Source organism: Spea bombifrons, chromosome 3 (assembly GCF_027358695.1).
Source record: "Spea bombifrons isolate aSpeBom1 chromosome 3, aSpeBom1.2.pri, whole genome shotgun sequence".
Lineage (NCBI taxonomy): Eukaryota > Metazoa > Chordata > Amphibia > Anura > Pelobatidae > Spea > Spea bombifrons.
This window is the reverse complement of record NC_071089.1, coordinates 70,985,215-70,997,961: the sequence shown is the minus strand read 5'-3', so window position 1 is coordinate 70,997,961 and position 12,747 is coordinate 70,985,215. Positions and strand designations below refer to the sequence as shown.

At 38.0% G+C, this 12,747-nt stretch overlaps 1 protein-coding gene across 1 annotated transcript in view; it reads left to right on the top strand.

Moving 5' to 3' along the window:
• Positions 1-12,747, top strand: part of BCKDHB (branched chain keto acid dehydrogenase E1 subunit beta) — an 86,120-nt gene that overhangs the window by 16,534 nt on the left and 56,839 nt on the right. Inside the window, exon 4 of the mRNA XM_053458758.1 lies at positions 12,119-12,252. Within this exon, the coding sequence (XP_053314733.1) occupies positions 12,119-12,252 (134 nt within the window). The remainder of the gene's footprint in view (positions 1-12,118; positions 12,253-12,747) is intronic.

Genomic DNA, 12,747 nt, shown 5'->3' with positions numbered 1-12,747 from the left:
GCATTGGCCACTGGTTTGGATGGGCAGCCATCAGGAGTGTTTTTTTTCTTTATTGTAGCTAAATACTGGATTAGTTCTATTCCAGAATGTTCCAGAGTTCCGTTCCGGAGTGTTCTATGTGAGATAGTGATTTGTCCATAGGCAGGGCCAGGAAAAACACAATTGTCTCTTAAGGTATTTAAAGAAGTATCAAGTTTTCCTTCTACAACACAGAAGAACCGTGTATATATATACAAAGGGGTTGTAATTTTAGCTTTTGTTGGGCACCATTTCACACATTCTTTTTCAGCTTATTTTAAATTGAATATAAATAAAGAACTAAGGTTATTTCATGTTTCTTCTTCTCAAGGTTTTTATCTGTTTTACATTTAGAAATGTTGAAGCATAAAAGCACACTCGCCTACGAACGTTGAATGCAACTTGTTATGGATGATGACAGAACTTAGTCTAATGTGTTAAAATAATTTTTGATGTGGGAAACATTTGTAGTTGCAAAACTGTTGATTTCAACCTTGACACTTGTATCATTCCAAATGTGAATGAATGAAGATAATCCAATAGCTAATAAGCATTAAGTGCTTGGCTTTTGCACCATAGATAGCCGGTTCCAATATGAGGTTATCGACCTGTGATAATGCTTGATTTAGGCGCTTTTTAAGGTCTATTTAATACTTTCATAATTGGCCATGCGTATTTAGGAATTCAATTGCTTGCCACTGGTGAAGAAAAGTATGAGCAATTTCAACTTCATTTGGTAAAGATGATACCTTTATTGGCTAACTGACATATAATGGATTGCAAGCTTTTGAGACTAACTACTCTTCTTCAGGCATGTTACACTGTATTCTCCAGAGAATTAATTATATTTGAGAGACTGAATAGACACATAGACACAATGGAAGGGATACATCAGTGTGTACTGGAAAAATATTAATTAATACAAAACTGTCCCACCTTATCTGTGCACAGACCGTACCGACTATAAAAGTGGACGCGAGACATAACAAAACAACGACAAGAATACCATTTACATATAACATAAATGAAATACGCAAGTGTAATAACAGACTATTAGCTCGAATATAGGCTGCACCCGAATATAGGCCGCACCCTAAAAGTTAGGTGCTTTTTTAAAGAAAAAAATTTCTGCCCCCCGAGATATGCTGCCACTCTGTCCCAAAGATGTGCCCCCCTGAGATATGCTGCCACTCTACCCCCCTGAGATATGCTGCCACTCCAATCCCCCCCCCGAAATGTGCCCTCCGAGATATGCTGCCACTCTGTCCCCCTTCCCCTGCCAGACTTACTGGTGCAGACTCCACGGGGTCTTGCGGGACCGGCGGGGGACATCTATGCATAACACGTTGAATACGCGTTATGCGTAGATGTCCCCCTGCCGGTCCCGCCAGGGAGATTGTTAAAGCGCATCGTGCAGACGTGCCGGCAGCGGAGGCTGTTTACGTGAATCGCCGGTGAACGTCTGCACGATGCGCTTAGACAATCTACCGTGCCGGCACTGCACCCGTGGAAAGTGCTGGCAGGGGAGGCTGTCTGAGCGTATCAGAGAGTAGGATGCAGGTCCCCTGCACCGCTGCCGGGGATCTGTATCCTAACCCCGCTGCCTGCTCGGCGCCCGGAACTGCATGTCCTGGGCGTCGGGCGCTAGACCCCGAATATATGCCGCACCCCCACTTTAAAGATTTAAGGTGGGGGAAAAAGGGCGGCCTATATTCAGGCAAATACGGTAACTAATAAAAGCAATTGCAGTGATAGCAATGTATGCAGAACAGAACCTTTTTACAGCGCTATGGAAGATGATGGCTCTATATTAATCAATAAACTGCGTAAGGTAATGGCCAGTTGAAAGGCTGCAATCATCGCCCTTACTTTCCCAGGTTCTGAGTAAGTCTGTGCGAGACCAGCATATGCTTACACGGCAAAATACCTGAAGAAGAGACCTAGATAGTCTTGAAAGCTTGCAATTCTTTACTTTTCTAGTTGGTATGGTCTGTGCACAAATAAGGTGTGACAGTTTTGTATTGATAAATAACTCCCATTATTTTTCCCAGTTCACATTGATGTGGCCCTTCCTTTAGCAATGTGTCTATTCAGTCTCTCAGATACACTGTACTCTGCAGAGAATTCATTCAGTTATTTACGGAGCAGACAAAGACTGCTTGTGTATTTATACAGTTACACTGGACTTGGGCCAAACTAAATTAGGATTCTTCGAAAGTCTGATCCATATCAGTTTGAGTGACCGTATGCTGGGAGAAGAGACGCTGCTTTGTAGATAGCAGTAATTGAAGCATCCCTTTGATCGTAAAAGCAAAATGCACCCCGTTCTGGCTTTTAAAATATTTTTGCATAGCCAGTTTCATTTTTTCTTTATATATAGATTATTAGTTTGACAACCATTGACGTGGCTGCTGGGGGTTTTATGTTTTTGACTTGCTCTCCTGCAGCACATACAGTACTTTGCATTTAACGGTGTTCGGCTGTGAACATCCATCATTGAGTGTTGCAGGAATTATAATAAGTTTGAACTCAAGAATAATCACTTTGACTACAAAATCCCTTTGCCACAGAGGTTTAAACTCTGTGTCCCTCAGCACCAGGTAGACCAACTAATTCTATCGACAGGAAGAATTCGGTGGGAGGCGTTACTGTACACTGAATGCTCGGGATTCTTTAACCAAAGTATGAGCTGCTGCAACCCGATTATCTGAGTGTTAAGTATATATTGGGGGGGGCACCCTAAAAACATTTCTCTTCAGGGAAGCCTACCACTGATATAAACTTCAAAACTTCTCTCTCGCCCATTTATAACCCTTATCTCGCCCTACATTAATGTCATTCACTACCACTCAGTCCTCACCTCCTGTTTCTCACCCCTTATCCACCTAGATTGTAAGTTCCTGTGGGAACAGGGCCCTTCATTCCTCTTGTGTCTGTATGGCAATTGCTGTATTGTACTTGTCGTTATCCGTACAATTTTCATCTTGTACATCGCTGCGGAAAGTTATGTGTTATGGAGGGTCAGCTTAGCTGGAGACCCTTGCCTTCCTCTGCATCTAAAACGCATCACTTAGTAGAAAAAATACCCAACACATTTGCTGTACTCCTTGAGAAAATGGTCAGCGGTAGAATGCCAGCAGTAAATCTTCACGGTTTTCTCTTCGAAGAAGTCCTATACAGCCTACTTTAAACTGCCTTGTGCTGTCACGGTAATGTTTCACCCATCGTCAACAGCAGTATTCTCAAAGCTTTTTTCTGCCGCACTTCATAGACGAGCACTGACTCAGAATGTATGATTGTAGGGTTTTGATGGGTAGAATGATAACTTTCTGACCCATAGTTAAAAAATGTGTTCCCTTGTAATAAAGCTCAGAAATTGTGTCATCTCCCTTTAGGCTTTAGAAGAAGAAAACGCTGATTTTTTTTTTATGCAAGAAGTTAGTGACGGGTATGTTTTGGAATATTTTAACATAATTTTATACTTTAGGGATTTCTTAAAAATGTTATGTAGAATATATTTGCTCTTTTACCGTGTGAATCAGTTTGTGTCTTCTCCTTAGAGCTTACATTTATTTATTGAAACTTCTAATACTGACATCTTTTTCATCTTAGATTATCATTTTTTCATTTTCTGAACAAGGATGTGGTGCTGACTTATCTGTTTAGACAGCATTCTTTGTATCATCCTCATGACATGGGTGCTTGGCTTGGACTTTCAGATGATTACCATCCTTCACGTCAGGCGCAATGTATATCACTGTACTAGACGTGTTGTGTTTTTTTTTTTTTTTTTTTTAAAGAATGTGAAATTGCTGTTTTCTAATGCATTAGCCTTCATACTGATCATTATTTTTATTACTATTATTCAGTTTATATTAAATCACAGCAGGCTTCTAATGTCAGCTTAGATATGGTTTTATGAGCAGCATTTTTTTTAAAATGTGCATACAATAGATATTTATTGCTGTTAATGCTACTCATTGCTCTTTGGTCTTTAAGACTTTAAGATTTCCATTTAAAGTGGCTTCTGTGATTCCATGGGAGTTTAATTTTTTTTCCTTTTTGCATTTGATTCAGTATATGTAACAACACATATTCTTGTGTTTGTGATTTGTTGGTTAATCTCTGTTTTCTCCGTTGGGAGACAAAAGGGCACCAGCCATTTCGGTTGGTGGATTTTGAAGCAAACTCATAACAAGACAGGTTAATTGGAACCGACAGCCGCACAACGACTTCCTCTGTTGGTGACGCAGATGGTTTCGTGTAACCTGGCCCGGTGCACTCACCTATGGTCAACATTCAGCCGGGAATGTCTGTCTGCCCACGTCTGCTTCTTTATCTTTGACGTAGGCGCAGACACTGTCCTTTAGCAAAATCAATGTCATTATTATGTAAATGAAGATGCATTAATGCTTGGCAGCCCGTGACGACGGCTTCTATTTGAGACCTCTGTTAACTTTGTAACGGTGGAAGACAATGCTCAATGGGTTCTCTGGAGTTTAGAAGAATTGTATCGTTTTCCTAAAATCACATAAGAATAATTTGGTAACAAATATAAAGTAATTGTTTAATATATGCACTTGTATACTGTTTGTGAAGTTAATACATTTGGTACATTTTTAGATCATAGATGTTCTTAAAAGTCTGCAGTGATAACTTGTTTAACATTAACCCTACAGCAGCCACTCAAAGCTCCAGAAACCAGTTCAGTTTGCAACTAGTTACGGTTCTCTTAGTTGTTTCGAAATGCTGGGTAACAAGAGCTACTTTTAACTAAATATAATTACAGCAGATGCGTTGCCGCAGTGTGCTGCAGTTTGGTTTGGGCATAAAATCACGTGTACGCCAGAGAGGATCATGTGTACCCTACAAACTCTTAAAATTAAAATCTTAATGCGCCCAAGGCAGGGTTCAAGAGTAGACATCCCTTTCTTGCACCGTAACAATTTGCTCTCAAGAAGTATGCGTTTTGGAGTCATTGTTAGCCCTGCTTGAGTGTAGCTTGCCTTGTGTTTTAACCCTTTCAGACATCCATATTTTCTTTTTTTTTTACTTTTTGAGTAAAAATGAAGAATACATAAAGCAATCTTATATTTTCACCAGTAGCATCCCCCATGAATTGAAATAATCAATCAAATGACATCACTGTCCATAGAAACATACGCTGTGGCTTGTTCACGTTGAATTCTTGGATGTGCATGGTGTTCTTGGTGGAAAATGATAACATTGACATGGGATATACTGCATTGGGGAATTTGTAGGAATTTTTGCTATACCTCTGAAGTGCTAAAAAATTTAATTTCCTGTTGGAAAAATAGTCCTCTGCTGCTCGGGGGACTCCTAGATGTGTTAAAAGGGGTTTACGGGTGTGTACAGCAAAGCAAGTTATAACATTTTCAGAATGCTGCCATACAGTTATCTAGGTTTAAAGTAAAAAAAAAAATGCTGTAGAGTTTTTTTTTTTTTTTGTTTTGTCAACCGCAACGTGTGAGGAAAGGGATTTAGGGGTAATTATTTCTGAGGATTTAAAGGTAGGTAGACAATGCAGTAGAGCAGCAGGTAATGTTAGCAGAATGCTTGGTTGTATAGCGAGGGGTATTAGCAGTAGACAGAGGGAAGAGCTCATGCCGTCGTACAGATCACTGGTGAGACCTCACTTGGAGTATTGTGTACAGTACTGGAGACCGTATCTCCAGAAGGATATAGAAATGTTGGAGAAAGTTCAGAGAACGGCTGCTAAAATGGTTTATGGATTACAGGATAAACCTTACCAGGAAAGGTTAAAGGATCTTAACCTTATGTAGCCTGGAAGAAAGAATTGACAGAGGGGATATATAAAACAAATAATAAGAAACATTTAAATACTTAAAGGGAGTCAACATGATAAAGGAGTTTATTTAAAATGAGAAATACTACCACAACAAGAGGACATACTTTTAAACCTTTGCCCCTCTAGTTTAAGACTAATATCAGGAAATATTACTTAACATCTACCACTTTTTGCTGGAAGGCTATTCCATGCATCCACTACCCTCTCAGTTAACACATTGAAGGTGTTTAAGCAAGTAGGTTCCTATGTGCTGTCGCTTTCTGTTTGTTTTTCTCCTTGCTGGTGGAAATTTGGTGGCTGTCTTTTGTGGAGTTGTTTGTACTCGCACATTCCTAACCACTTTAATCATCTTCTAACATACAATAATTATTTCCTATTGTGTGCACGTTTCCTTCCCGTTTCCGGCATTACCAGCATTCTGAATAGGAAATTGAGTTTTTAGATTGTGACTGTGGGGTGTAGCTGCAATGTAAACCAGTGAATGGGTAGGTTCATAGGGCTATTAACTGTTGTCGGATTCTTTTACAAAACCTTATAAGCAAATGGAATTTATATATAGCATAATGAACGTAGTTAACCAAGTCAAAACCACCTTTTAGTTGATCAGCACACTTGATGCCTTGTACCTACATAATCTGCTTTGGATGCACGTTAAAATACTTTTGATGGTTTCCGTTTTTAAGCCACATTAAAGATGCTGTTTCATATTCCTATTTCTGTAGAATGCCTAAACCCTTCCCAGAATTAATTATTTAGCTTAGAACAATCTTTTTTTGTTGTTGTTGTTGTTGTTGTTGCCGGGAACGCATGTGACGCAGAAGCAGGCACTGATAGGTTATTGCCATAGAAACTGAAAACAAATGTGATTTCTTTTATTTGATTAATAAAGATTAATAAAACATTGGCATAATATACCAGAGTGCACGGTTACATGATAAAACCATGAGACTTTTATGTACGTTGACTGTCCACTCTAAAATCATCTTTAAATAAGGCAGTATTCTTTTCCTAGTAGATATTGGGCGGTTTTAAGCCGAACACAATAATTACTTTTAGTTCCCTTTTCCGCAGCTGTTGCGTTACTACTAGTGATAAACATATAACTAGTGGAACGTCTAAATGTAAAATAAATAATTTGGAATTGTTAATATAATGAAAATCAACTAAAGTGAATCTTAATGAAGATAGTCTTTATAGAACTGCATGGTGCGTTTGACCTTAGCTGTAGAGGAACCGACCTTGCTATGCTGTATGAGAATGAAAACTAGTAATAGTCAAAGTTATAAAATCTTTCTGGAAACATATTTTTGGCTTTACATCGAATAATATAATTAAGACCAAGTGTTTCTTTTGAATCTTTAAAGAAGTCTTGGGGTTGCCAGAAATAATAGGAAACCGGTATGGTAAGTTAAAATTGTGAAGCGAGAAACAACGCTTGGTATAGGAAAGAAGCACATAAAGTACACTGTTTGGAAACTTAAAAAAAAGGAATTGACTGTAAAAACAAGATATATAGTTCATTGAGTGATTGTGATCATTTCACAGCATAGTGCAGTATTTAAAAATCACATTGACTGGAAAACTGGTTCTCTCCTGTGAAATACTGTTCTTAAAAGAGAGGAAACATTGTAACCAGGATTCAAAACCAAAATCAAATATAAATCTTGACTTTTTATTTGCAATTTTTGTGTGTTGTGCTCAAAGGGTCCAACTCAACGCATTGAAAATGCTTCTGTGGATCTAGCTCAGGTTTCATAATTGTTACAGTTCGGCAATCACTATAGAGACTAGGCATGTCAGATACAGTCTGTCTGTATCTATCTATAGCGTAGGAACATGATGCAAGGCTGAGTTCTAGGCTTATTTGGTTAAACATGACCTTTGTGCTCGAGGTAGATTGCGTTGAGGAGCAAAACTGTTTGCTTAGCCAGGGCTGGTAATTCATTGAACACCCCAACATTTGTCAAGGAATTGCCAGACACCCATGGCTATTGTGACACTGGGGGGTTCATTTTGGGAGGCCAACCAAAGGTGGGGAAAAATCAACACAGTTGTCCTCCTTGTGAACCTTGTAGAACGTAACGTACTGTCTTCAGTGGGTGATCACGTAATGCAATAAACATGAAAAATGTATAATCTCTTCATGCCAAACCCTACACAGTAACTATATTTTCTTTGTAGTGTTGTGTATATCATTTGTTTTGTGATTTATAGTACAGATAATGTAACATGTGGAGGCATTTTTATGGTAATCTGTAAAAGATCCCAAACACTTATGAAACTGATGTAATTTAGAAACAGGTTTAATACGAGATTGATTATATTGATAAACTTGGCTGTCCTGTCTAGGTTTACGCCCAAGAAATTAGCTAATTGTTTAACATTTCCATATTATGTATTACATTTTACTATAGGTATGCCCAACTATGATCACACAACCACACAAAAAGCAGTGTACTGGTCTGCCATCGAAAATAAATATTTGTATGCTGTAACCATCTACAAATTATATAATTTTAGAAGGGTTTTACCATCAATTTACTCCTCTGTTCTGCTTCCATTTCCCATACATTTCAACCTATTTACTTAATGTTTTTTTTTTATTTTTTTTTTTACTGTTCTCTAACTTTTGTTAACTCAATATCCAGTGTGTTATGTGATACAATAGTCTTTTACAATATGTGTGTTTTGTAGAGAGACTAGATGATTCATTTGAAATGGCGTGACAGGTCTGGCAAAAATGTAATTCTCAAAATAGGAAAAGGATAATTGTACCTACATATATTTTTTTTCAGGACAAGTAGGGCTAAAAAAACATGTATTTTTTTTATACACCCTTTTCCCAGTTTTGTGGCTGTAACTATAACCGCAAAAGAAAATTAGGCTAAGACATATTTACCCTATTATCCGGATTATAGGGCGCACCCTTATAGTTTGTTTTAAAGAAAATTTAAGTCCCTACCTACTCCACCGACTGATTCTGTGAGCTTTTCTCATATTCCACAGCTCTGCTTCTTCTCTTGCCCCTGTTTGTTCTTCAGTCTTATGTGTTCTTTTTTGGTCTTTTTTCTCCCCCAGCATCAGCTCTGTTAACTAGGCCTCCTGGAGCACTTCTTCAAAAGGGAACCCTTTTGCAGAAGTACTCCAAGAAGCCAGAACAATGCAAGCAGAGAAAGAGGTGCAGAAACACTACTTTTTCCTAGTAAACACAATGCATTTTTTAAATGATTTCATAATATATGTTTTGTATAGAAGGAAAAATAGATATCCAACCTTACCTTGCCCTATGTGAAAAAGTAACCCCCCCCCAGTTACTAAAACAACCATTTAACCAAATGTAATTGATAATTGGGTTCAATTTCCTTAGCCATACCTAGACAATATTACTGCCAGGTTGAATGCAAATATCAATTAAATAGAAAGTGCACAGTAGGCTAAAAGGTCTGAAAAAGCAGCACATGATGCCATGAGCCAAAGAAATTCAAGAACACATGAGAAAGCAATTAACATTTATCATTCTAGAAAGGGCTACAAACATTTTTCTAAGGCTTTGGGAACCACTGTGAGAGCCATTATCTCTGTGGAGAAATTTGGAACAGTGGTGAGTGGCCGGCCTACCAAAATTCCTCCAAGAGTGCATCGATGACTCTTCTAAGAAGTCACAATAAACTCAGATTAACCTGTAGAGAACTGCAGCCCTCACTTGCCTGAGTTAAGGTAAGTCTCCATGGTTCCACAATAACAGGCAGTGCAAAAAAGACATCCATGTGGAAATTGCCAAATAACATCTTGATGATCCCCAAGACTCCGTGGACCAATGAGTAAAAAGTGGAACTTTTTGGAAGACATTGGTACGGTTACATCCGACATAAAAGCTACCACAGCATTCCACAATAAGGCCTGGGCAACTTGCCATAATGGAACCTTGAATTTTTTATTTTTTTTTATTTTTACTACCAGAAAATCCGGTAGAATGTCTGGCCATCAGTTTGTGAATTACAGGTCAAGTGCAGTTGGGTTATACAGCAGGACAATCTGAAGCACACAAGCAAGTCCACCTCTGAATTGCTTAAAAGAAACAAAACAAAGGATTTGGAGTGACCTAATCAAAGTCATGACGTGAATCTGATTGAGATGCTGTGGTATAACCTTAAAATGGAAGTTCATGCTCGAAAAACCCTACAATGTGACTGAATTAAAGTAATTAAGCCAAGAAGAGTGTGCCAAAATTCCCCCACAGTGATGTAAAAGACTCATTCCCAGTTATGGCAAAGGTTTGATTGCAGTTGTTGCTGCCAAGGGTGGCATAGGTAGTTATTAAGTTTAGGGAGCAGCTACTCTTTCCAATAGATATAGCGTTTGATTCATTCTTTTACCTCCAATACATTAAGCGGTCATTAAGCAGCTACATTTGTATTTTTATTTGTCTTTGTCTTATTAAATTTAGTTGGATGATTTTAAACGTTTAAATGTGACAAATAAGCAAAAATAAAAGAAATGAAGAGGGCGATGAATACTTCTTCACAGCTCTGTATGTCAAACAATCTGTCATACTGGTTACAGGCACATAATTCATTGTTGTTTTTTTTTTTTTCTTGGTATCTTCATGTTGCCTTTTACACATCTCATTTGTAATAGTTACTGACTGGCTTATATTCCTACATGTTAAAATATGCCCTTTTAACACTAATACATTTTAAATAAAAGTGATTGCAAGGAAGAAAAAAAATGTATCACAAGTCGCATAAAAGCTTTAATGCGTCTTAGCTGTAAATGAATTGTTTGAAAGGTCATTAAATGTGCAAAATGGTTCCAAGCTGTAAGCAATTAAAGGTGCTTAGCTTATAGGTGTTTTCCCTCGGGTCTATAAAGATTTCCAAGCTATTCATCTGAAATATCAATTATGAACACAAACGCTCTTTCATAGCAAGTCAACGATAAAGAAAAGATCTCAGTTTAGTAAGCTACGTCATTAATAAGTAGGTTAGAATTATTCCCCTATTAATTGCCATAGTATAAAACTGATATTATTTGAGTTGATACTCTTGGTATTTTATTTCTTTATTCCAAGGGTCAGCATATTTATTTTGTCTCTAGGAGCCAGCCAAAAAATGTAGGAGAAGGGGGCCCCCCATCATGTTTTTACTTTTGTATATTTATTGTATGTGTTTTTGATCATATCTCCCCTCTCCCTTCTATCTTCTAAGGTGATGCTCAACCATCCAATGTTACTTAAATCTAAATACATATATTTGTTATAAATAGAAAAAAAAGTTTTTGAAGTATTAATCAATACCAAAAATATATTGATAATCCCTTTTAATAACGAATTTATAAATAAATTAGCTAAAAATCCATTTAAGAAACAAATGAATCAAGTTTCTAGTTGATACATATCAATTGCTAAATAAATTAACTAACATACAGTAACAGACACTAATGTGCACGCATGCTAAGACCATACACTAATGCACACAAGGGCGTAGGAACCGGCCAGAGGAAGAGAGGCACTTGCCTCTCGCATCATGCTGTATCCCCCCCCCAATTGAAACGCTGTACTGCACCCAGGCGGAGGAGAGAGAGGAGTGCCAAGAGGTCGCTCATGAAAGAATTTTCGGCAACCGCTCGGCGCCCCTCTGTCTCCTCTGCTCCCTGCCACCCGCCTTAGCGCTTCACCAGGCCTCATTCACCAGTACCAGAGATACATCCCAGGCGCCCGGAAGTTATTTCTATTCTATTGTCGTGTCATGAAGGCTAGCGTTAAAGTCAAGTGTCTCCTTGCCATGTGTTCTCTTCGGCATAGAGGTAGCGCTTTGTATCCAAAAATATAGAAATGTTTCCCTTTTTTTGAATTTCTGTTTAGGTTACATCACCAGGTTTGAAGCATATCTGCTTAGTCATTTAAAGAAATATAGCAGGTATTTTTAGTGGTCTTAATGAATTCATTGCTATCTGAAGGCTTATGATTTTCCATTTCCTAACAGCATGCCATTCACAATACCCTCTCTGTGTCATGGTATGATCCACTTTTTACCGCAGCTAGGGCCTGTCTGACATTACATAATAGGGTATGTCAGTCTTCCCTAACCACACAATGTTTACCAGCACTTACAACGGCCGCAGTGTTTCTGATCTTGATGTTGTGTATGTTTTATTAAGAGTCTGGTTTCCTTTTGCCGGCAGTGATTCATATTTGAGCTGAATTCTAACCAGATTTTATAACTGTTAGCTTGATCAGGTAATGTGTCAATTATTCTATTTGTTTTGCAGGTAAAGACAGAGTTTTTAACACACCCTTGTGTGAACAGGGTATTGTTGGATTTGGCATTGGTGTCGCAGTTACTGGCGCAACCTCTATTGCAGAGATCCAGTTTGCAGACTACATATTTCCAGCATTCGATCAGGTTTGTACTGTCTGTTTATGGAATACCGAAATTACACTTTTTTTTTTTTTATATGATTCACGGAAGTCTAAGAAAGTAGCCCGACTGTCAATTTGTAGACTAAGACTGTTTTTATCCACAGATCCAATAGTAATATTTCAGATGGCAGGTCAACATGCGTGTTTATTTTCAAATCAACATTTTCTTAAGTGTTTGCTGTTCTAAATAATTTTGTCCCAGTTATAAATGGCTGTTTTCTTTGAGATTATTTTTTTAATAATACTGCATTCTTACGTAATGCAAATCCACAACCCATCATCCCAAGGCCTTCCTAAACATCCAGTTTGGTCTTATAGGGTCTTTCTGATCCTATTATGAGAGGGTTTATTTTCTTTGGTTGTCAGTTCCTGCAGTCAGACCACAATCTACTAAACCTTCTCATACTGTCTGTGAAAATAAATTGGCTCAGTTTTAGTCACCCAGCTGGACACGCTGATAAATTATACTCTATGTATG